This window comes from Macrobrachium rosenbergii, chromosome 51 (genome assembly GCF_040412425.1).
Source record: "Macrobrachium rosenbergii isolate ZJJX-2024 chromosome 51, ASM4041242v1, whole genome shotgun sequence".
NCBI classification, from domain to species: Eukaryota; Metazoa; Arthropoda; class Malacostraca; order Decapoda; family Palaemonidae; genus Macrobrachium; species Macrobrachium rosenbergii.
The window spans coordinates 18,713,388-18,739,312 of NC_089791.1; the positions used below are offsets into that span (position 1 = coordinate 18,713,388).

General features: G+C 34.4%; 2 protein-coding genes across 6 annotated transcripts in view; one reads left to right on the plus strand and one right to left on the minus strand.

Annotated features, from left to right (window-relative positions):
• The window catches only part of zetaCOP (COPI coat complex subunit zeta), a 257,001-nt gene extending 237,373 nt beyond the window's left edge, over positions 1-19,628 (minus strand). Inside the window, exon 1 of the mRNA XM_067094877.1 lies at positions 19,600-19,628. Coding sequence (XP_066950978.1) covers positions 19,600-19,613 — 14 coding nt within the window. The 5' untranslated portion in view covers positions 19,614-19,628. The remainder of the gene's footprint in view (positions 1-19,599) is intronic.
• lovit (loss of visual transmission) overlaps positions 1-25,925 on the plus strand; it is a 166,565-nt gene that overhangs the window by 135,204 nt on the left and 5,436 nt on the right. For 3 of the 5 annotated variants that reach the window (XM_067094866.1, XM_067094867.1, XM_067094865.1), the window contains exons 4-14: positions 5,021-5,124; positions 11,871-11,979; positions 13,663-13,815; positions 16,574-16,818; positions 19,399-19,512; positions 19,845-19,955; positions 20,533-20,643; positions 21,806-21,916; positions 22,458-22,588; positions 23,708-23,882; positions 25,603-25,665. In XM_067094866.1, coding sequence (XP_066950967.1) covers positions 5,021-5,124; positions 11,871-11,979; positions 13,663-13,815; positions 16,574-16,818; positions 19,399-19,512; positions 19,845-19,955; positions 20,533-20,643; positions 21,806-21,916; positions 22,458-22,588; positions 23,708-23,882; positions 25,603-25,665 — 1,427 coding nt within the window. The remainder of the gene's footprint in view (positions 1-5,020; positions 5,125-11,870; positions 11,980-13,662; positions 13,816-16,573; positions 16,819-19,398; positions 19,513-19,844; positions 19,956-20,532; positions 20,644-21,805; positions 21,917-22,457; positions 22,589-23,707; positions 23,883-25,602; positions 25,666-25,925) is intronic. The other 2 variants (XM_067094868.1, XM_067094870.1) reach the window with 2 other exon arrangements.

Below are 25,925 nucleotides of genomic sequence, written 5' to 3' on the forward strand. Positions count from 1 at the left end.
TCTTCTAATTCAGCAGAATTTACAGAAAGCCATCAGAATCTGTAAGAATGAACCTCCTGCAGATTCTCATGGCTTTATGATATATATATATATATATATATATATATATATATATATATATATATATATTTATATATATATATGAAGATAAAGCAGCCCATAAAACACTATTTGAACTTGCAACCAAATATTTGAGGGGAAAAACCACTTTTTCTGTGCCCCTGTTCACTGTTCATATTATACTGTGGTATTACAGTAAAAGACATTCATATATACATATATATATATATATATATATATATATATACATATATATATATATACATACATACATACATACATATATATACATATGTGTATGTATATCTATCTATATATATACTGTAGATGTATATATACACATATGTGTTTGTGTATTCACATACATACGTACATACATACATACATACACAATCTGCCCGACAATGTTCTTTGTGTTTCATCCGCAAAAACGTTCTTACTCCTAAAGAAACTTCAGATGGATCGATTTGTGAGACAGATGACTAAAGTTTACCCAAATTCATTAACACGAGGAAAAAAATTCACAAAAAAAAAAAAAAACAGATTTCTGACAAGTAATTCACTGATTAATTGACTGACATTTCTTCTGGAGTTGCAACTACGGGGCGGTTGACGCGGTCTAAAAAGGACTTTATCAATAATCTCCCAACATTAAATCAATAAGTGGGCCGAGAATGAGGTAATATGAGAGAACTCAGGATCTTTTATTCTTACAAAGCCCAACGAGAATTATTTCTGAGGTTAAAAGCACAACTTAAGATTAATAATACGTCATTTTCCCCTACGAAATTCTTGTAGAAATAAAATTCCAAAAATATACATATGTACATACGAATTTAATATATTCTGTTTGTTATTGAGAATAATAGTAATAGCTATTATAATTATTACTATTATTATTGCGTGATAAAAAAAAAACTTTAAAAAGTAGAGCGCTTTAAAAAACAGAGTACTGACGAAGTGCTGGTCAAAATTACAACAAACAATTTCAGCTTGAGAAGGAAACAAATTTCCGAAAAGCTTTAGAGCTTGCCATAATAAATATATACACATATTCAGCGATTTGAGAAACGACTTCATCTACATTTAAACCACTTACCTGACTCATAAGACTTGAAAAAAAAAAAAAAGAGCTTTCTTTAAATCCAAGTGCATTGAAAGATGCTTCCAGATTTTTTTTCTAATTTTTTCATATATTTTTTTTTTATTTCCTTTATCAGTGTAAAGCAAGCTTTTATCTTCTTCCGTCTGACTGAGCCCCTGACCAGCTCTCTCCCTCCTGCTCTTTACCCATCCTGTGGTCACTTCCTGAAGCCTGATAGCGTTTAGTCCAGTCATTCGCGGAGTTGTTCTTTCTGTGTGTGTGGTACACACGTCTTTGGAAATGCAGGAACTCGGTTCAGTTTTTCCCACTTATTCTAAATGTCTTAGTTTGAAGGGGGTTGTGATTCTAATAATAATAATAATAATAATAATAATAATAATAATACATCAAATTATTAGAAAAAGTCTGCACACCTGCAATCATAACATTGCTAATTGGTAAATCTAAATCTAAATCTAAATAATAATAATAATACTAATAATAATAATAATAATAATAATAATAATAATAATAATAATAATAATAATAAATCAACTTAGTAGAAAAGACTGCATAGCTACAACCATAGCATCGCCAATTGTTAAATCTAAATAATAATAATAATAATAATAATATTAATAATGATCACAACAATATTAATAATATTAATACAAAGCTAAATCAACTTAGTAGAAAAGATTGCACAACTACAATCACAACACTGCCAGTTGTTAAATCTAAATAATAATAATAATAATAATAATAATAATAATACAAAGCTAAATCAACTTAGTAGAAAAGATTGCACAACTACAATCACAACACTGCCAGTTGTTAAATCTAAATAATAATAATAATAATAATAATAATAATAATAATAATAATAATAATAATAATAATAATAATAATGCACGTAGTATACAAATTAGCAGTTATGGATTTAAGCTACGATTATGAAATATTGCTCGCAGTGTAATTCGGAGTAAAGATGGCTTCACCGATTGGTCCATCCAAGTGGACTCACATCGCATGGCATCGATGCCGAGACAACAAACAAGTATTAAATGCAACTAATGAGACAACTCATTAATAATGATCAACGTAGGATGACTAATCACCTTTGAAAAATACGCAGGATAAATAGACCTAGAAAGATCAGAGCACTGAATATGCGTCTGTATATTATTTATTACGAATATGCATATCATTTATGTTTATGTATCTTATTTACTGTGAATATGTATATTATTTATGTGTATGCATATTACTTATTATGACAAACTCTAGAGCTTTTCGGAAATTTGCATCTTCCTTAAGCTGAAACCGTTTGTTGTAATTTTGACCAGTGCCCTACTTTTTGAAAGGTTTTTTAAGCATGCAATAATAATGGTTATAATTATAATAGTTATTATGATTACTTTCGATAGCGAAAGGAATAATTTAATTACGTATGTACATATAAATAGGCAATATTTGTATTTTTCATTTGCCAGCGAAAAGATAATTGACTTTAATCGAGTGACGGAGTGACTCAAGGAAGTATTACTTCTGGATAAAGGTTTCAACTGTTATGCAATCGTGACCCCTGAACCTGTATACATTCTTCATTATGCATAACCTTAATACTTCATGTTATCAAGAACCTATTATCCTCTTCGTCTCGTTTGGCTCAACAATCTTTAGGCCCTTCCTCTTCCTTTTCCAAATTCGTTTGAAAAAATGGGCCACTTTATAATTCATTTCCAATTCTCCTATTCCCCTTACATGAAGAAACCACCTCGCTACACTCTAGGCCCGCTTTTCGTTCACATCAGTTCTTTTATCCCACTCTCATTTCTTGCTCGACTATTCATATTTCTTTTCTCAAGAATACCACACTTTTTGGCTCTTATCCTATTGCTGATTTAAAATTAACATGAAGCTACCACATGATATGTAATCAGACATATGAGTAGCATCAACTTTTCTGCTGTGGATATGTCAGTATACAGAGCATATGGACTTATGCATAAACGAAGTACAACCTGCTTTTCACAACCGATAATATTAAAAATATTTTCTCAAGATTCCTGCGTTAAGGTATGGCAATATATCTCACAAAAATTATATATGTACAAATACCAAACAAAACTCATCTGCATAATTTTATATATATATATATATATATATATATATATATATATATATATATATATATATATATATATATATATATGTAGAATCTACTGGTCACTTTTACCAGATACATACTGTATGTAATTGTAATAGCCACAAATGCCCTCTTAACTTCTCGAATTCTTCGCGCTTTTTTGGATATGCTTGTCACTACAAAGCCCTAAGATCCAAGCGCAAGAAACTGAAGTGTCTGTGATGCCCGGTCTCGGGAAACGAACCCGCGTCACCATAATCACACGAAGGTCACGTTGCCGGCCTGACCACGCACAAAGAATTCGAGAAGTTAAGAGGGCATTGTGGCTATTACAATTACACACACACACATATATATATATATATATATATATATATATATATATATATATATATATATATATATATATATATATATATATATGTATATGTATATATATTATATATACACATACACACATATACATACATACATACATATATATACATATGTATATATGTTTATATATATCATATATACACATACGCACACATATATACATACATATATACATATATATATATGTAAACACCATATGTATTATATATATACATAAATATATAATGTACACTTGTATGGGTTTATGTGTATATGAAAAAAATGTTAATTTTAAAAGAAAAGGGGCTTCATACGGTTTCTACCGTCATAAAAGGACTTGCCTCAAAATCGTGTACTATCGCATATTCATACCGAAATCCTTGACAAGGAAAGGTCCCTTTCTTCTAACAGAAGCCTAATGCACTTCCTCATTCATACTACATTTATTTAAACACAAATAAAAGCCATTAGTTTGTTCCTTTACATTATCCTTTAAATTACCCATCTGTTCTAAGCCACCGTAGTCTCCAGGAACTGATCGAGTTGTTTAATTCTTTCACCTCCATTTCAACCTAATCGTTAATTACATCCTCTCCTAACTCATCCATTTTTAGTTTTCTGTAAAAGAAAACTATTGTGCCGGCTTTGTCCGTCCGTCCGCACTTTATTCCGTCCGCACTTTTTCTGTCCGCCCTCAGATCTTAAAAACTACTGAGGCTAGAGGGCTGGAAATTGTTATGTTGATCATCCACCATCCAACCATCAAACACCAAATTGCAGCCCTCTAGACTCAGTAGTTTTTATATTATTTAAGGTTAAAGTTAGCCATACTCGTGCTTCTAGCAACGTTATAGGATAGGCCACCACCGGGCCGTGGTTAAAGTTTCATGGGCCGCGGCTCATACAGCATTATACGGAGACCACCGAGAGATAGATCTGTTTTCGGTGGCCTTGATCATACGCTGTACAGAAATCTCGACTGCGCTGAAGAAACTTCGGCGCATTTTTTACTTGTTATTATGGTGTTGCTTTGTCCTCTTCATCTTCTAATCATACTTTCACAAATCTTTGACAGCAGTGTAATATCTAATATTATGATCTTACATATTTTGTAACTGTCTGGCCTTACATAATTTACATATCCTACTTATTCGAAAGATAAAAATTGTCGATGAAAGAACCCACATTCTCTCTCTCTCTCTCTCTCTCTCTCTCTCTCTCTCTCTCTCTCTCTCTCTCTCTGTGTGTGTGTGTGTGTGTGTGTGTGTGTGTGTGTGTGTGTGTGTGTGTGTGTGTGTGTGTGACATGATGATAATGACTGCCATGCAGCTGCTGCCACTTACTTAACGAAGGTTTACATTTATTTCAAGGTCTCGTCCTGGTGCCCAACGGGAGGAGCATTGGCGTAAGCATGGGTGATGACTGGGCACCTCATCCTGCCCCAACTTCATCCTCAGCGCTCACCACCGAACAGGTAACATATCAGAATTTGTTGAAAATTTATATATATATACATATATATATATATATATATATATATATATATATATATATATATATATATTGGTTAAAAGCCTTATAAAAATTCAATTGTTGAGGACCATGCAGGTAACGGCTGCTGAAGCCACCAATTTTAATGGGAGAACTTTGGAGGTTATATATATATATATATATATATATATATATATATATATATATATATATATATATATATATATATATACTGTATATATATATCGTATATATATACTGTATATATACAGTCGTATTTTGACATGACTAAATTTGGCAAGTGAATATAAAATCTGCAAATTTTCATAATTGTAAAATATACTAAGATATTAGAAAACGTAGCTTAGACTTTTCGCCCATTTTCTCCATTTTTACTTAGAGTGAATAAAAGTTACCAAACTGTAAACAAAATTATTATTTTAACAAGTAAAGTTACCAAACTTTAAACACAATTATTATTTTAATAAGTAGAGTGAACGATAATGATAATATTCTAACCGTCGAGTTCTCAGGTGTCAGAAGTATTCCACCAAAATGACCTCAGCGTATACTGAAGAGAAAAGAAAAATTAAAAAAAGTAATAGACTAACTGATCTAGATTTAACGTCAAACATATGCAAAAACATTATTATTATTATTATTATTATTATTATTATTATTATTATTATTATTATTATTATTATTATTAATTGCCGTTTCAATACTGGTTCCAGTTCCTTTTTGTGTACCTTCAATTGCTCTTCTGTTAGCACGCAAAACAACGAGACGTGGACGCAGACTCTAACCTTGTATTTCATGTACAGTATATCCTGAGAGAAATATATTTATTTATTTTACCAGGTTGGTTTCTCAGCGCGAGATTCTGTGTATGGCCGAAAAACATGTCGCAATGTATTCTTCACGTTCTCCTTTCAAGTATTTTTGTTAGCTACAGTTCATATATTTTTAGAAAATTTAAATAAGATATACAGCATTAAAGGGAGGTAACGCTCTTCCGCAACAGGTCTCGATCGCAAATTAACGAAAACAAATGAACAAGTCCTAAGTTAAGTTAACCTTATCGTCATATGGGGGGTTAACCATCTTCCTTTTTTATTCAGTGAAGGTTCAACCATATTCAGGCCTTCCCACATTTTTCGTCTCTGTTGATTAAATTTACATTCGGTAATGAGGTTATCTAAGAGTTGAAAAATCCATATTCTTTTCTGGGTGATGATTTTCCCAAGATATGTTACATAACCTCGGGATCAGAATATAGCTTTTTGATATTGATCTTAGCATATATGCATTCATAACCTTTATAATTTTACGTCAACAACGTAATGAACTTGTAATGTGATAAGAGAAAGAAACCGAGTGCATCCTAACTTTTTCCTAAAATAGACTGAAATTCAAAACGGAAAAAATTTATAAACTTTTGTTGTTTCTGATGAAAAAAACTATATATATATATATATATATATATATATATATATATATATATATATATATATATATATATATATATATATATATATATATATATATATATATATATATATATATATATATATATAATGTATATATATATAACCATTCTATAATGTATGCAAAAGTGGCCACAATGAGACACAAAAAATAACATATGAGATATAGTAACGACTGCTGATATATGATCATGAAATGCATCGTTGTCATTCGTCAGTTACTTTAAATCTTTCATCTTCCTTTTAGAACACTTCAATTCCTTCATTATTAGACGTCCTCATTTAATTTCATAGAATTCATTTTCTGATACGAGTTTCTATAATAAAGCTTTTTAAATAGCATATTTTTTTTGGCAGCGAGTTAAATCTCGTCAGCTCCTAAATAAGTCTCGGCAGTTCATAACTTTTCCTTATACTAAGTCTAAGCTCCTTAACTATACCGACACAAATTTCTGTCGATCGTAAAATACCACACAAGTCGCTGTTATTTTTTCTTTATTTTAACAATCTGTTCCTTCATAATATTTTTGACGGCGTAACAACATTTGTCCATTGCATTCCTATTCAAAAATCACGGGAGACTAATCAAGACTTGAATTTTAGTGTATGATTAAATGTGATTGAAATACGGAAAATATGCAGAAGTTCTCATTCTTGGCAATATTTAGCCACTTGGGATATGTCTTGAAAGCTTTTTCGTAGCCGACTCTTGTAACTGTGCACTTACGAGTTCATGTCGTGTATATGGGCAGATTTACTTGAGTAAGCCTATCTGTGGGTAATTTTCAGGGACCATACTGAACAGTAATTTATCGGATATTACCTCAAGTTTTTCAACAGTATTTTCCTCCAAACAGTTGTAACCGGAAACGAACCTCACTGGACCCATTGTTTATCAGTAAATTGCTAAATATTAAGATAATTAGATGTTCATTTTTTTTTCTCCACAAGCGCTCACCTCAGTACGCAAGTACCCCAAAACTTATTCTATAAATATAAAGTCGTCCATGTAAAAGAAGCGCTAACAAACAATAATCTAGAATGCTGCCATAAAGTTAAAATTGCGACTTCTAACAAATATCCTTATGTAAATCAACAAACAAATAACTTGATAGGCTACCCACAAACCCCAGCCAACACTTACATACAGGTAGCCAAGCCTCCTGTTTAGCCGCGAACAAAGAAAATGCCATCAATTCTCGAAAAATCATAATTACGACCTGAGAGAACAAAACGAGCACCACCTAAAAAAAAAAAAAAAAAAAAAAATATGCACACAAAAACTCAGTTATAATAGCAACCATCACCTCGCACTGACTACGTCCTTTTCCCATTTACAGAGAACAACTTCGCTGTCTCTGTTCCCGTCCCTTTTTGATTGACGGGGTCAGCTTTGAGCAGGAGAGATGATTGGCATTTACATTGATGCAACGGAGCGTTTTCCGGCCATTTTTCTATTTTGGTCCCCAGAGACCAAACAAAAGTCTCTCCTTGTTTAATGGATGGGAAAGCTATTAGGGACAGATGCTTAGGTGAGGGGTGGGGGGAGGAAGGTTGGGGGTCTCTTTAAAAACTGCGAAAAATGTGTGATTTATTGCGACTAATGTTTACACGAAAAATATCTGAAGCTGAAAAAGAGAAGGTAAGAATTCCATCGGGAAATTTTATAACAAATTGTTGATTAATTTTTTTTTAATCTGTAAGACAAAAGGTATCATGCACTATTTCTAAGGCCCGTCATTTCTTTTCAAATTTCCCCTGACAACTTTTTCTTATCAAATTTTTCCAAGTGGTTTTCTGAATCTTATGATTATGAAATATACAAAATATAAAGGCTTAAATGTCAAAGAAATTAATGAGCCACAGTACTTCAGATTTATCTTAAGGAGCAAAAAACTTAATGAAAAAGAATTAAAAACGCAAACTTGTTGTAACAAAAAAAAAATTAAATTAAAATAAAAAGATTGGTTTAGCCTTTAAATATCACATTGATATTTCGTCGTATCTCATCCGTTTTAATTTTTTTTTCTTAGATGAAGATGAGTCATATTTAACTTATCACCGAACTTCTAAGGAACATTAATTTTCGTGTAGCCAAACTATCAGGTAATTTTACTAAATGTACCATCTCAATCCTACTGATATTAACTTCCACACGAAAATCGTGATATGCTACCCACAAACACCCGCCCACTCCCACACAAAGTTACCAAAGGCTTCTGTTTAGTCGTAAAGAAGCAAAATGCCACGATTGTCTAAAAATCATAATTACGAACCGAGGGGACGAAACGAGCACCAACGAAAAAGAACAAACATAACACTCGAGTTCCAATGGCAACCATCACCTCGACTTGACTGCGTCTTTCAATCATTCACAGAGAACAGCTTCACTGTCTCTGTCCCCGTCACTTTTTGATTGACGGGGTCAGCTTTGAGCAGGAGAGATGATTGGCATTTACATCGATGCAACGGAGCGTTTTCTAGTGATTTTTCTATTTTGGCTCCCAATATACAAAATAAAAGTCTTTCCTTGTTTAATAGGTAGGACAGCTATTAGAGACAGATTCTTAGGAAAGGGGTGGGTGGGGAAGGATGGGGGTTCCTTTAGACATTCCACAAAATGTATAGACTATTGCAACTAATATATGGACATTAAATATTTAAAGTTAAAAATGAAAGGGAAAGAGTTCTATTGGAGATTTTTATCACATAATGTTGACCTGAATATAAAAAAATAATCTTTACGACAAAATTATACTATACAGTATTTATAGGATCAGTCATCTCTTGTCAGTTTTTTTACACATGACTTTCTTAATTTAAAAGTAATGAAATAAAAAAACACTTTTATAAACGCCTACACTTGGAAGAAATAGATGAACAGAGTATTTCAGATTTATTTTAAGGAGCTAAAAACCCACTTAAATGTTACCGAATACGGACCTTTGTTGAAAAATTAACAGACTGGTTTAGCCTCATAATGGAGGCAATGCAAAAACAAGCTAAAGATAATAACAGCATTCAATCTTACATTTTGAACCATACCCCAGGAGAAAAATTGCACGGGTATAGAAAACACGATATTTAGTCGTATTTCAGCCGTTTTTGTTTTTCGAAAATACAGATAATCATATTTAGATTATCAATGAACTTCTAAGGAACATTTGTTTTCGTGTGGCCAAACCATCAAATAATTTTCATTGCGGTATCATTTCAATCCTGATGATGTTAAGTTACATGCGAATGAATTTATATGCTACCCACAAATTCCCACCCACTTCCACAAACACAGTTACCAAAGGCTTCTGTTTAGCCGTAATAATACAAATTGCCACCGATTCTCTAAAACTCATAATTACGAGCCAAGGGAACAAAATGAACACCAACGAAAAAGGAAAAACGCAACACTCGAGTTGCAATGGCAACCATCACCTCGACTTGACTGCGTCCTTTTCCCATTTACAGAGAACAGTTTCGCTGTCTCTGTCCCCGTCACTTTTTGATTGACGGGGTCAGCTTTGAGCTGGAGAGATGATTGGCAGTTGCATCGATGCAACGGAGCGTTTTCTGGTGAATTTTCTGTTTTGTTCCCCAGAGACCAAACAAAAGTCTCTCCTTGTTTAATGGATGGGAAAGCTATTAGGGACAGATGCTCGGGAAAGGTGGGGGAAGGGTAAGCGTTCGTTTAAAAATTTGGCGAAATTTTAATGTTACTGCAAATGTAAATTAAAATTTAAAATGACGGGGAAAGAATTATATCGGTAAATAAGGAAATATAAAATTGATGAACCAAAGTACTTCAGATTTATTCTAAGAGGCAATAGAACCAAATGAAAAGCTACTGAAACCGTAAGCCCGTTGACAAAAAACTAAAAGATTGGTTTAGCCTCAAAATGGAAGCAATCTGAAAACAAGCTCGAAAGAGAAAGAAGCATCATTCACACTTTTGTTTTAAACTATACTCTAGGAGTGAAATTGAATGGTTAAGGTAATCCCTCAAATATTTAGACTTGTTTCAGCTGTTTTATTTTTTCGAAAACCTACTTTGGTTCACTGATAAGTAATATCTTTTCTGGCCTATATTACCACCGAACTTCTATGGAACATTAATTTTCATGTGGCCAAACTACCATATAATTTTCTTAACATAATCCTCATGAGTCTTGAGAGGATACCAATAACAATTAATTGATAAACGGTATAGGTTGCGTCTGGTGATGGCTGAATAGCGGAAACAAGGAGCGAGGTACAGTGTCTTAATAAATACTTTGTGTAATAAGGGTTGCAAGTTTTTTTTTATCAGATTTCATTTTGCGTTTCAAGCGAAATTTACAGTGATTATAACTTTTTCTATGATGCTTAGAAGTCTGCTTTCTTTTTTTTTTTTTTGTCGCAATATCTGGGATTCTACAAAAATTATCAGTCATACTTTCAACCTTGTTGATAATATTCTGATCTACTCCTTTTCTTTCTTTAACTTTATGTGGCCGAGACGAGAGAAAACGTTCTTTTTAACCGAATATTTTCTTATCGCTTACAATGAAATGAAGTTTTAAAAGATGACAATTTCTGGTACGTTTAGCGTCTGCATTTATTCATATTTATATATTTATCTATATATTTATTTAGTAATTTATTTATTTATTTATTTATTTCATTTTTGTACTGATTAGCATCCCGCAGTCAGACATGCCCCAAACAGCCAACATTAACGAACACAATCTAGATTTCAATTATGCACCCAATAAAAGAAAAATACTGTTCATCTGAAGCAAAGCCAGGGAACCTGAACAAGAAAAGATAAAAAAGAAAAATAGCTTTGTGTGGCACCGCCTTTAGGCATGTGAGCATTAGCAAAGTTGCTCACATAAGGAGGCTCGGAAAGGGTTCATCTGTACTTTCTCGAGAATCAGACGCACCTCTCTCAGGGTCATTTACTCTGCCCTGGAGTGTAGGTTTTATAAATTCAAAGGTTTTATACCGTTAATGGCTAATAGAGTAAGTTGTGTATCAACATCGTAATAATAATAATAACTTTGAAATCTCTTCTTTAGAATTCATATCTTGATACTGTGGCAAACCTATAACGCCTAGCTTTATTTGGCATTCATCTTGAAGCAATGGAAAATTTCAAATTACGCACAAACAAAGCAGATTATAGTACACAGAACTGATAGGGGAATTCACGTCCGCGACCTGGTAACTATCACGCCATTCTGTAGTAACAAATCACTTGTTTCAGGTGAGTGAACTTATCGGGGCAACCGAGCCAGGCATGCTCAACGCTACTACAATCACATCGGTCGTCAATTCGCTCCCAGATAACTACACGCTTAACCTCAACGAAACAGGTCAGTTGATTCTTTTGTATTTTTCTTTCCTTTTAGGCCTAACCTCTGCGTCATACGAAATTGATTTTCTCCTTCAGTTTCAATGAAGCTTGGCAGTAGAAGCTTGACGGTGTTTGGGGGCTACAATGCGCATGCGCCCCAAATATATGATCATATTAAGGAGACAACATTAATTGTTGAAAAATTTAACTTTTCGCATCTCTTTGGTAATTTTATACCCAATGTCCTTTGTCCGTTTGTATACGTGGATATACTATTTTTACCCGCTACTTTTTATGTAATAAACGTTTCTTATTTGCTGTGCGATATATTTACACCATTCTAATCTTCCCTAGACTTACTTGATGTCGTTAGGATATGTAGACACAAAATGCAAACAAGTGCTTAAACATAATTAAGGTAAACAATACATTCTTTCTTAGATTTAACATAAAATGCTGAAAAAAGCCCTCACAAAACATTCATATTATGAATCCCTGTTATTTTGGTATTAAAGGAAGTGCCACCAATAAATATAGATAAACGTAACACAAAAAAGGGTCAATCTCCATCGCAACTGGATATGTGCGTCCCGATGGGGGTCAGTAATTATGCTCATTCGAGGTAATTGTCTTCTGCATGGAAAAGGACCCAATTAGATCAAATCGTGAAACACGGGCCAAATGAACAAATAAGAATGTATATAGCTCAAATGAAATTAATGAAATGAAAATAACATAAAAAAATCACAAATTGAAAGCGAGCCATACAAATGACCAAGAGGTCAAAACTGAACACGTATCTATATGGCCACAAAGACAGGTATAAGTAAACATGCTTAGATGACAAAGCAACACAGGATGACACAAAACTGAAAAGACGAAGCTGAAATTTATATGACCAAAAAGGACAAAATGTGAATACACAAAGCTATCAGAGAAGAGTACAAATACTCATTGCCAAAAGGACAAAATTGAAATTCATATAGCCGTAATGGGTAAGTTTAGAATACACACAGGAATATGACAGAACACAAGCCAAATAAAAAAAAGCAAATACATTTGACCGAAAAGAACAAAATTGAAACTCTAAAGCAGAATACACTTGACCAAATAGAACAAATCTGAAACTCTATGTTGGAATACAAATGGCCAAACGACAAACAGAAATACATATGGCCCATGAGGACAAAGGATTAAATAAGAATGAAAATAACCAAAGGCAAAGAATGCGCCTATCTAAAAGGTCAGGGTACAAGCACATATGCCTTAAAACGAACAAATACAAATCCATTTTACGGATATTAATTCAGACAGAAAACTGAAATCGTTGGAGAACATGATACACAAATATCAGACAGGATATTTGCCAGCTGTCAAACCCAAAAGACTAAAAATCTATGTAGGTGAAATTTTGTATTCGTAAGGAGACTCTATTTAAGACTGGGTTCAAGAAATCCTTTGCAAAGTAACCATAATATCCCGGGGTTAACTGTTTGAAAGAGAATCAAAGATGGCTTACTGACACCCATTCTATGGGAAATTCAAGATGGCCTACCTGACTATTTTGAATCATAAAGAATGAACAAAGACCATGTGACGACCATCTTGAAGAAATCTCAAAGTTTGCATACTTATACTTTCTCTTGAGAAACGGCAGTTAATTTATCTAACTGATTTATATTGAGGCTTTCTCTTTTCACAGATACAGCAGACGATACCCAAGTACCCAGCGAAAAGTACCCTTCCCATCGGTGGGGCATCTTCTTCACCATCGTGGGAACAATGTTACTGGACTTCGACGCTGATGCTTGTCAGAGTCCTTCCAGGGCCTATCTCCTAGATGTTACTGTTCCAGGTAAGGCCACCCTGATCATTCCAGCAGGTTAAGTAAAGCTGATAAAATGTTAGTTCAGGAAGAATATTTTTTCAAAAGCACGCAGGCAGATTTCTTAGAATTATGAGTATATTCCTTAGCATGTCTTTCGTGTTGTTCACAAAAATAAGACTGAAAAAAAGATTACAGACCGCCTCTATTCCATGCAGTTACTTTAATTGTGATAGGACAGTTTTTGAAAAATCTAAGCTACAAAAGTCAGTGGAAACATTTCATCACATGTACTGTAGTTACTGTAATGAACAATACATAATTATCATGAAATAATTTAGTGAAGTAAAAATATAATTGTAATAATCAAGTGACAGTGGACACTACCAGCGACTGTGCTCTGGAAATTATATTTTTTTCAGTTTTAAAGTTTTATGCAGCAACACTTTATCTAGCAATTCTTAAAGCAAGCAGAATCACTCATGTCCTTGAAAGTATGCAGTTCTTGATGCAAACCCCTAAAATAATTCGGGGATAAATTAAAGAAAATATTTTCTTTCATTTTGGAATGAGCAACGAGAGAAAAGGCGATATACCAGAGTGATAAGAAATAAATAACAATTCCTCCTATCAATTCGAACAGTTTCCACCCATGAGATGAAAAGGATAAAACCTTAAACAGTGATGATAAAAATGCAAAGAGCGATCACTAAATTAGTTTACTGGAAAACCACCCACACTTTTGAATTTCCATTCAGAGGACCTAAGCCCCGAGCGCAATGGGATATTAGAAAACAAGTCCCAGTTGACTCCCTCCCACACGAAAATAGCAGGCAAAACTATTTCGGGCCAAAACGCGAGAGTTGCAAGATCAACAATGTCTAATCCTTTCCGAAATGAAGTCACGTTATGGAGAGAGGGAAGGAGGGGTGGGGAGGGGTTTACGGACCTTAAATTTTCAAGTTAAACTTGCCTAAAGAAAATCCGCCGCGCTTAGCAAGAGGCAATTCATTCCCACCGCAAAATCCCATTAACTCGCGTTTCATATTCGGAGGACAGAGTTCGGGAAATCTCTCTGCAAATCCCTCGACGAGGTCTCTAGTTAGCAGGGCGAAATCGAGGAAACTCTATCCGGAGGGATTGTCTGAAGAGCTGTAAGGAGCGGTGGAGGGGGCAGGCTGAAACAGCCGGGAATGGCAGGCTTTATCACGAAGAATTTAAATAACATGTAATATAAAAGCGAAATCAAAAGGAGTGAAGTAGAGGGTGACATTTAAGCTACACAAACTCACGATATATATTTGTCATTCCTCATGATATAACTTTAGTTTTGTGCATCTCTTTCTGCCAAAGAGATTACGCTTTTGCGCCGGTTAGTCTGTTCCTCTTTTAGTGGGATAACTCAAGTTTCATCGGCGAGATTTTACTAAAGCAGCTCCCTTTATACTCAGTTCCTTCCCCACTGTCATTTATTCTACCGAAATACTTCCAAATTCCTCCTTGCACCCTTTTTCTGCCAAAGAGGTTATGCTCTTCCACTGGTCTGACTGTTCCTATTTTAGTGGGATAACCAAGTTTCATCAAGGAGTTTTCACAAGCCCATCTCTCTTTACTCTCAACTCCTTCACCAAGGTATTTCATTCTACCTAAATACTCCTTAATTCTTCCTTGCAACCTCTGCTGTGTATACCCCAGTGATTTAATTTTATTCAGGACATCCTTCACCTAATTAACTCCTCAATTCTGAGGTTCTTATTTCAGCATGATGATATGGGACAGCGCCAATGCAAGTCGTTCTTTCTGGTGGAGTTAGAAATGACCCAGACCCCAGTAAATTTAGATGCGATCCTTACCAATAGTCTTTACCTTTGGAATTTTACACGACTTTCCATCGTTATGAAATTAGACCAAACCATGACTTTTGCTTCTTCCTTTACGAAATATGTTTGCAAAATATCTACAAGCAGTTCACAATAAAAAAGTGGACTTATTATATGTACGATATTAGAGAGGAGAAAATTAACCCTAGGTCGATTATTGCTCTGTACCAACGAACTCTGAACTTTGCCAAATAGAAGTTTGGCTGACTGACTGATATAAGCCGTAAACTGGTGTTGCACATCTGAATGGAAACGAATACTGTTTTGCTTCAAATATACACATTTAACAACAAATTCATGGGATGTCCCCAAATTTTTTCATTCATCTTAGTTATTATCAGATTAAGGTATTATGACGCAATGAATCTTTTTCACAATGTTTGGGAAAACAAAACTGTATCAAAACTAAAACTGGCTTCTAGAAAGCTGTATGTACTACATTTTAGTATTGTCTTTTATAATTAGTCACTATGAAAAAAGTAGATCCTGTAATGATTCTGGAAAATTAATGGAGAATTTGACTTTATTTTATATGAATGTATACTTAAAATTTCCATCGTCTTGTTTCATTTGAATATTCATGATAACCAGATTGGGATCATAAATTGCGCTGAATAAAGAAACTACAGAATAAATCTGTTAAGAACGCATAGGTTATCACTTCTGTTTTTGAAATATTTGGAGAGATGGGAAAGATGAAACTTAAAAACACATAAAAATGAGAATCCATCTTGAGTATTTTTAGAGGTTTCACTAAGCTAATTAAAAGCACACTCTTACAATAAATATACTTAATATGCATGTCACCTGACTGAATCGAAGGTCATTATTTGCATAAGCAACTATTTCTGAAGCAACAGAAGTAAAAAACTTATTCACTGATTCATCTCTGTGTCGACCATTTGCAGAAGACCACGCCGTCGGCCTCTCTACCTTCACCATCATGGCTGGCCTGGGAGGCGGTTTTGGGTATGCCATGGGTGGCATCAACTGGAATGCCACGTTCATCGGGTGGATCCTAGGAGGTCAGGTCAGGGCTGTCTTCACCTTAGTGACCATCATATTCATCGTGTGTGTCTTCAGCACTCTCTACTCTTTCAAGGAAATTCCTCTCGACATCTTGGAGAAGTCAACGAAGGCCGAATTACGGAAGGTCAGATTGCACTTTCCTTTTTTTTTCTTTTTTTTTTTTTACTTTTGTAGTGTGAATTTTGGCTTTAGTTATATCCTTCATTATTTTACACGGAGTCCGTGGCTTAAAATGATATAAAAAAACGTCTGCTGTCACATATGTCATATGTATGTACATACATGAATAATACATGAATGACATTTTGTAACATGCCTATCATTTGTTGCAAAAGTTCATTTTTTCTCCTTCTACCTTATCGTAAGTTGAGATCAATTTAAAAAAATCTTGTGGCTATTTTTAAAAGTCACTTCACTCTAATAACCAGAACCGCAGTATCCAGTGAGTTGAACAGTTTTGATACCGTAGTTTCCAAGGCAATACAATCAATACAATAAAAGAATAACTTAATATGCTTCCCGACACGAAAGGGCCACTGTTACATGCAGTATAAATAGGATTTTAACCCTTTTAACTCTAAAGGTATTGTATATCGACACAAACTAGAATGCTTTGGTATAACGTTGCTCAGTGCCCAGTCCAAAGTCAAAAGGACTCAGGTTAGTTGGGTTGGTAAATGTCTCACAAGAGTCAAATTTTTAAGTTATCAAAAACCGAGTTCTCAAGCCACCACACTGAATGGACAATATACTAGCCCTTATCTGAGCTCAGAGAGCCATCAGCGTAAAACACAATGAAATAAAACGTGATGTTCCCATGTGTGTTACTCTTACATTCAGTTACTGTAATATTTTTGGAAAGATGAAACCACGGAAAAGCTGGTCGAAAACAATACGAAAACAATACGCAAATATTATGGTAAGTAAACTTGAAACCACTTACATACATACATACATACATACATACATACATACATACATACATACATACATACATACATACATATACATACATTTATATATATATATATATATATATATATATATATATATATATATATATATATATATATATATATATATTATATAGCGCCAGTATGTATATTAATATTACACAATATACATGCATATATATATATATATGTATTATGCATAGTGTGTATTAATAACATAAATACCAGCGGTATTCGCTGCCTTTCCGAGACAGCTAAAACTCTGTGTAGAATAAACAAGGTGCCAAAAACACGAGGAAAAAAACAGACCAACAATAAACGTAGAAAGCAACAAAGAGAGAGAAAATGAAACGACGGAGAATAATGAACACCATTACAAGGAGGCGAAAACCCCATGGGCTTAATAAAAGGGACCCCGTGGTAAGTTTGTCCCTTCTGGACTCAAATATGGCTCTCATCACCGGACTCGGCAAACACTGTAAATACCAATACAAAAGACCCCGCCGTCTTCCAAAGGGGTCCCCTCTTTGCAACACTATTGCGCTGCAAAGAGCTGCTCTATTTCTGTGTCTGGAATTGTTCTCTGTGTTTGTGTTTGCTCCTGGTACACATTCATGCGTACATACATACGAGCTAAACGAACACACACACACACAAACACATACACACATATAGATATATTTTATATTTATTTATATACATAGATGAATCGACAAATTTTTATATATATAATATGTATGTATGTGTGTATATATCATACACGAACACACACACAATATAGATGTTTATAATATATGTATATATATATACATATATTATAAACATCTATATTGTGTGTGTGTTCGTGTATGGTTATTTACACTTCCATACACCCATCATTTTCATCTAACTATTAATGTTTCATTAGTACAGTATAACACGCATAATAACTAATGACCTTTTCTAAACAACACTATACATATTAAAATAACGCTGAGTCACGTTTGTCTTAGAAAATAACGAGAGAATACAAACTCTTGCAGGTCTCGCTCCAAGTTCAGGTTTTCGAGAAATCACTGGAAAACTGAATGTAACATTTTCAACCCAATAAAACCAGGCACAGATTTACCCGGAATACAAGAGATCCTCGCTTTCCTGAATTCACGTTCGTTAAAATGTCCCTGTGCTGGGTAAAAACACCAATAGAGGCTGGAATCTGAACGCGTCGTTTTTTTTTTATTTTGGGGTGGGGATGTGTTTGATCTGGGGGGGGTCCGCCTCCTGAAAACAGGCAGTCTAAGCTATTTATTGAACACTGAAGAAGGCAGAGACTACCGCATGACGAATGTATTCGAAGTGCACCTCATGCGGTGCACTGTAGGCATTACTTAAGATTCTTTGCAGCGTGCCTTCGGCCTCTAGCTGCAACCCCCTTCGTTCCTTTGACTGTACCTTCTTTCATATTCTCTTTCTTCCATCTTACTTTCCACCCCCTCCTAACAATGGACTCATAGTGCAACTGTGAGAGGGTTTCCTCCTGTTACACCTTTCAAACCTTTTACTGTCAATTTCCGTTTCAGCGCTGAATGACCTCATAGGTCCCAGTGCTTGACCTTTGGCCTAAATTTACTGTCCAATTCAATTCAACTCATCACTGCTTACTCATTTGCTCAAACGAGCAGAAAGAGAGAATACTATCCACGACGCAATAACGCCAAATTTGGAGATTACGGTTTTAGTCTGTTCACAGTCTTTTTGTTCGTCTTTCAAAGGGAATGTCCACCGAACAGCAGAGCCTCGACCCCCACGGAGCTGAGGAAGGCAAAGGAGGATACGGCACTATGGACACGAACCCTCCGCCCCGGCCCTCTTCCTTGCCCATTGCGGTAAGTCTTGTGAATTCTCGTAACCCGTCTTTCATTTGCATCCTATAAATCGAATAAATAAATGAAATAGTGAAGGTGAGTACTCACCGATTTGTAGGCATCGCTCTTCACATCACAGAAGAAACAGCTCCAACTGAAATGAAAAAAAAAAATAGTAAGTTTTCCAGAATTTTCTACATCAAAAGCAGCATACAACAATCTCAGTTCATATGCATATATATAAATGATATAGGGAGCACATTGGTTCTCAAAAACTCTAGTTAAACGCTTAAACAAACAATACTCATGCACTCATTTAAATGGCCTCGGCTGAAAATGTCTTTTCTTCGTAGCAGAATGGTCACAGCGTCGAAACTGGGACAGAACCTGATGGGTACGGTGACTATAATGGAGAAAAACCTATGGATCAAACTGATAATCAGGAAACCTCTTTCAATGAACAGGTAATTTTTTTTGTCGCAAAAATCCCTCTCAGATCCCTTGCAAGACTAAAACTTTTTTTTCCAGCAAAAGTCAACCACTTTTTCCTGCGATATTTAGCTACTTTTTCTTAGGCATAGACCATTTCCACCTCTACTACCAAGACATAAAACCTTGACACTATATTTTAAAAGAAATAATCTAAAAGTATTACCAATTTGCATTATATCAGAAGGGATAATCTAAAAGTGTGACGCCTTTGCACTACACTTGGAAATCTAAAGAAAAAAGTATGTCATTTAACTGAATCTTAATGGCACTTAAAGTGGTAGATATTTCACATTTGCTAAGGCGGTAAATAATGTTGAAACTTTTAGAAAGTTGTCTTTCAACCGCTAGAAAACAGACATAGGTTCCAATAATACCTGAACATCAACTTCATTTGCGACAACAAAAAGAGAACGCCTTTGGTTATGCCTTTAGAATATGTGAATGTACGAGTAATTCAATGTAATTCAAGCTTGCTTGATGTTTCCTCATTAACTCTTGTAAAAATCCGTAAAATAAAACAACACAGCTCAGTGCCACGTCTCCCTCCAGGAACCAAAACAAGTGCCAGGCGAAGACGGCGAGGTCCCAGAGCCTGAACAAGCCGCTGTCCCAGATGCCACTCTTAGGCAGTACCTGCTGTCGATTGTTTATATGCCTAAGGTGAGTAAGGGGGTTCATTCAACAGGGAAATCTCTGTGAGATACAGGTAAGGTCAACTAAACCCCGGGGGAGAACACGCAAAGTATTGGATTATATCTCTCAAACGAAAGAAATATTGTGTACGGATCCTCATTTTTTCAGTCAAGTGTGAATACTTTTTCCGACCGTCTGTAGGCTCGTTTGTACTGTCACCTCAACGTTCATAATATAAATTTCCACTAATATGTATCAGTCCACTTGAAGATGTCTTAAAAAACTAATGACGTTAGCATTTGTACCTTGCTTCATTTTTTCTGTGGTACATCGGTATATGTGTGTATATATATATATATATATATATATATATATATATATATATATATATATATATATATATATATATATATATAATATTATATATATACAAACGTCCTTTAATATCTAATCCTTTAATCTAATCCTCTCCTCGAAATAATGTTTTCATATATATGTTGCCGAAGGGAATTTTTAGTTGATAATGAGTTCGTCGTCTCGTGAGCTCGAACCGCCCACGAGACGACGAACTTATTAACAACAACAAAATTCCACTTCGGGTAACATATATGAAAGTATATTATTTCCGAGGTAGAACGAACTGGATATTAAAGGACGTTTGTAGCTTAAAGCCTGTATATGAATCACGGTGATGTGATAAAATTCATATTATATGCATATATAAAAATATATATAAGTGATTGAAGTATATGGACAAAATATTGATTTGAAGAGGCTTAGCCAACTAATCAATCATTGCTCCTAATTTATCTTTGCGGGACCAGTAGCCTATCAATAACAGTACATACAATACATTATCACTCTGGTACAAGTAGAATAACGATAATAGACAAAATCCCCATTACTCTTTATTAAATGTGTTTCTGAGCTACATTTGATTCTGCTTGAAAATGAGAAACCAATCCAAAGTTTCCATACAGATATAAAATTAATAATACACACACACACACGCACACACACACACACACACACACACATATATATATATATATATATATATATATATATATATATATATATATATATATATATATATATATATATATATATATTATATTTATACATATTGTGGGGGGTTCAATAAAATTCTGCTACTCAAGTTAAAGCATTTTAATCCAATCTCCTTTAGTCTCTAAGGATACTGTGCTTGACGAACCTCTTCTGCTGGAGTTCCCTCGTCTGTTACTCTCTATACTTCACGGACTTCGTCGGGGAGGCCGTCTTTGGCGGTGACCCTGGGGTAAGCTGATATGGCATGGTGCCTAACTGTTCTTTTGTATCCTATATTAGCTGATACGTGCTGATTAAAATTCCATGTTATTTCAAGGACACGATATTTTTCCGAAGAATATTATTACATTTGATCATTGTAATATAAGAGTTGAAGTGATGAAATTTTGCTTCCGAATCAGTGCATCAAGATAGTATGATAAAGTCAAAATAAACAGCATCGTTTTGATACTATATTTTCCTAGCAATTAATAAAGTAAAAGTTAAATGTATTTTTTTTTACTACTTTCTCAGAGAATTTTGTTTTAAGTTTATCACAACCAATTCTCTTAATATTTTCTAAAACAATTTTGTATTGCGTATGTCACAACCAGTTTTTTACTATTCTCAAACAATTTTGAATTATGCATGTCAAAACATAAAACAAACATTCATGCAAGAGGCTTAGATGTTTCCGAGAGAAGTACTGTTGACTGACATTGACATCAAATCCTGTTAAAACTACAATATAAAATAAAGGAAACAATAGTCCATAATCCTGTCATTCACAGGCTCCCGACGGTACGGCAAAGAAGGACCTGTACGAAGAGGGCGTAAGATTCGGGTGCTGGGGCATGGCCCTCTACTCCCTCTCCTGTTCGGTGTATTCCTTCATCATTGAAAAACTCGTCAAGACCTTTGGGTAAGAATGGATGGGTGGATGGAATATATAATTTAAGGCAAATGCTAAGCGCTGGGACCTATGAGGTCATTCAGCGCTGAAAGGGGAATTGAGAGCAGGTAGGTTTGAAAGGTGTAACAGGAGGAAAACCTCGCAGTTGCACTGTGAAACAATTTCCAGGAGAGGGTGGACAGCAAGCTGGAAGAAAGAGAATATGAATGGAGGTACAGTAAAAGGAATGAGAAGGGTTGGAGCTAGGGGCTGAAAGGACGCTGCAAAGAACCTTAAATAATGCCTACAGTGCACCGCGTGAGGTGCACTGGAGGCACTACCCCCCTACGGAATTGGGTAAGAATGATTATGCATCGCAAGTAAGAGTCCCATTTTTTCTTTTAAGCTCCGTATATATGGGTTATGCAGTGAATGAGTGAAAGGTTGAAATGAGGGCGGGTTTTTAAGGATATCATTTCGCTGTTAAAAGTTGTGTGTGTGTTTTTTTATTCAAAAGACAAACTTTAAAAATACTGATGTTAGATATCTCAAATTGAAACTCATGTGCATAACCGTTTACGCAAGGTTGGGTGTATTTTTAAAATTCAAAAGTCTAATTTGAAAAAATACTAATGTTGTATATCTCAAATTTGAAATTCATGTGCATAATCCACTACGCAAGGTTGTGGGCTTTTAAAATTCAAGTCTAACTTGAAAAATACTGACGTTATATATTGCAAATTGAATTTCATGTGCATAATCCTTTACGGAAGGTTGTGTGTGTTTTTGAAATTCAAAAGCCTAACTTGAAAAATACTGATATTATATAACTCAAATTGAAATTCATAGGCACAATCCTTTATGAAAAGATTGCGTGCTTTTTAAAATTCAAACGACTAACTTTAAAAATGCTGACATGGTATATCTCATACTGAAATTCATACGCGTATTCCTTTACGCAAGGTTGTGTGTGTTTTTAAAATTCAAAAGCCTAACTTTAAAAATACTGATATTAAATATCTCAAACTAAAATTCATGTGCATAATCCTCTACGCAGCGAAAATGGAAAAATGTGATCACCGAAATCTGTAAAAAATTAAGGAACTGTCACTAAGTGTCAATTACTATAATCCTATTACGTGTCAACAGAGCCAAGCCCGTGTACGTGTGCGGTCAGCTGGTATACAGCGTGGGCATGATTTTCATGGCCTCTCTCCGGCATAAAGCTGCTGTCATCATCTTCTCGTGCTGTGCTGGTGTCATGTACTCGACCCTCTTCACAATGCCCTACCTGCTCGTGGCTCACTACCACGCCTCCGGAATGGTAAATTTCTCTTTGGAGTGTGTTGACTGAGGAAATGACTTATGCTATGGGATGTAACATAATTTTCTCAATATTTAGAACGTGGCAATTTTTTCAAAGCTTTACGATGCAATAATTTTCTCAGTGCTTTAGGATGTAACATAATTTTCTCAATGCTTGAGGATGTAACAATTTTCTCAATGCTTTAGGATGTAGCATAATTTTCTCAGTGGTTTAGGATGTAACATAATTTTCTCAATGCTTTAGGATGTAGCATAATTTTCTCAGTGCTTTAGGATGTAACATAATTTTCTCAGTGGTTTAGGATGTAACATAATTTTCTCAGTGGTTTAGGATGTAACATAATTTTCTCAATGCTTTAGGATGTAACATAATTTTCTCAATGCTTGAGGATGTAACATGATTTTCTCAATGCTTTAGGATGTAACATAATTTTCTCAGTGCTTTAGGATGTAGCATAATTTTCTCAATACTTTAGGATGTAACAATTTTCTCAGTGCTTTAGGATGTAACATAATTTTCTCAATACTTTAGGATGTAACACAGTTTTCTCAGTGCTTTAGGATGTAACATAATTTTCTCAATACTTTAGGGTGTAACATAGTTTTCTCAGTGCTTTAGGATGTAACATAATTTTCTCAACGCTTTAGGATGTAACATGATTTTCTCAATGCTTTAGGATGTAACATAATTTTCTCAATGCTTTAGGATGTAACATGATTTTCTCCATGCTTGAGGATGTAGCATAATTTTCTCAGTGCTTTAGGATGTAACATAATTTTCTCAATACTTTGGGGTGTAACATAATTTTCTCAATGCTTTAGGATGTAACATGATTTTCTCAATGCTTGAGGATGTAGCATAATTTTCTCAGTGCTTTAAGATGTAACATAATTTTCTCAATACTTCGGGGTGTAACATAATTTCCTCAATGCTTTAGGATGTAACATAATTTTCTCAATGCTTAAGGATGTAACATAATTTTCTCAATGCTTTAGGATGTAACATAATTTTCTCAATGCCTTAGGATGTAACATAATTTTCTCAGTGCTTGAGGATGTAACATAATTTTCTCAGTGCTTGAGGATGTAACATAATTTTCTCAGTGCTTTAGGATGTAGCATAATTTTCTCAATGCTTTAGGATGTAACATAATTTTCTCAGTGCTTTAGGATGTAACATAATTTTTTCAATGCTTTAGGATGTAACATAATTTTCTCAGTGCTTTAGGATGTAACATAATTTTCTCAGTGCTTTAGGATGTAATATAATTTTCTCAGTGCTTTAGGATATAATATAATTTTCTTAATGCTTTAGGATGTAGCACAATTTTCTCAGTGCTTTAGGATGTAACATAATTTTCTCAATGCTTTAGGATGTAACATAATTTTCTCAGTGCTTGAGAATGTAGCATAATTTTCTCAGTGCTTGAGGAGGTAACATAATTTTCTCAGTGCTTTAGGATGTAACATAATTTTCTCAATGGTTTTGGATGTGACATAATTTTCTCAATGCTTTAGGATGTAGCATAATTTTCTCAAACTGGGTACACGAAAAATTCAAATCTTTTCCGTTAAAATTCTCCAAAATACAAAGACTCTTAATATAATTATGAAACAGAAGGTAGGAATGATCTGATTTACATTAAACTCATAGGAGTCTTTGACTAAACTGAATCTCTCCATTAACCCTAACCATATTAACATCCTACTGTTTATAGATCAAGTGTGAGGATGTTTGGTTGGTCACCAAGATCCGTCAACTTTGGGCAATTTGCTGTGGAGTAAGTTGTCAGCTACTCGGAGTGACAAAATCATATTTCCTTTATAAATGCATGAGGCATGCCTTCTGGTATTATGAACTTCATAATACACTTGTTACATTTAATTCCTTGAAATTTATTTAACCAGGTCATGTTTTGGTGTTTGTTCCAATGGAATGTCTGCTCATTAGAAATAAATAGTAGTAGCACTCAATTCTTCAGCTTCAAATTAACAACCGATTTTTTTTTATGAAGTCTGTTTCGACCTCTCTTTTACAAAA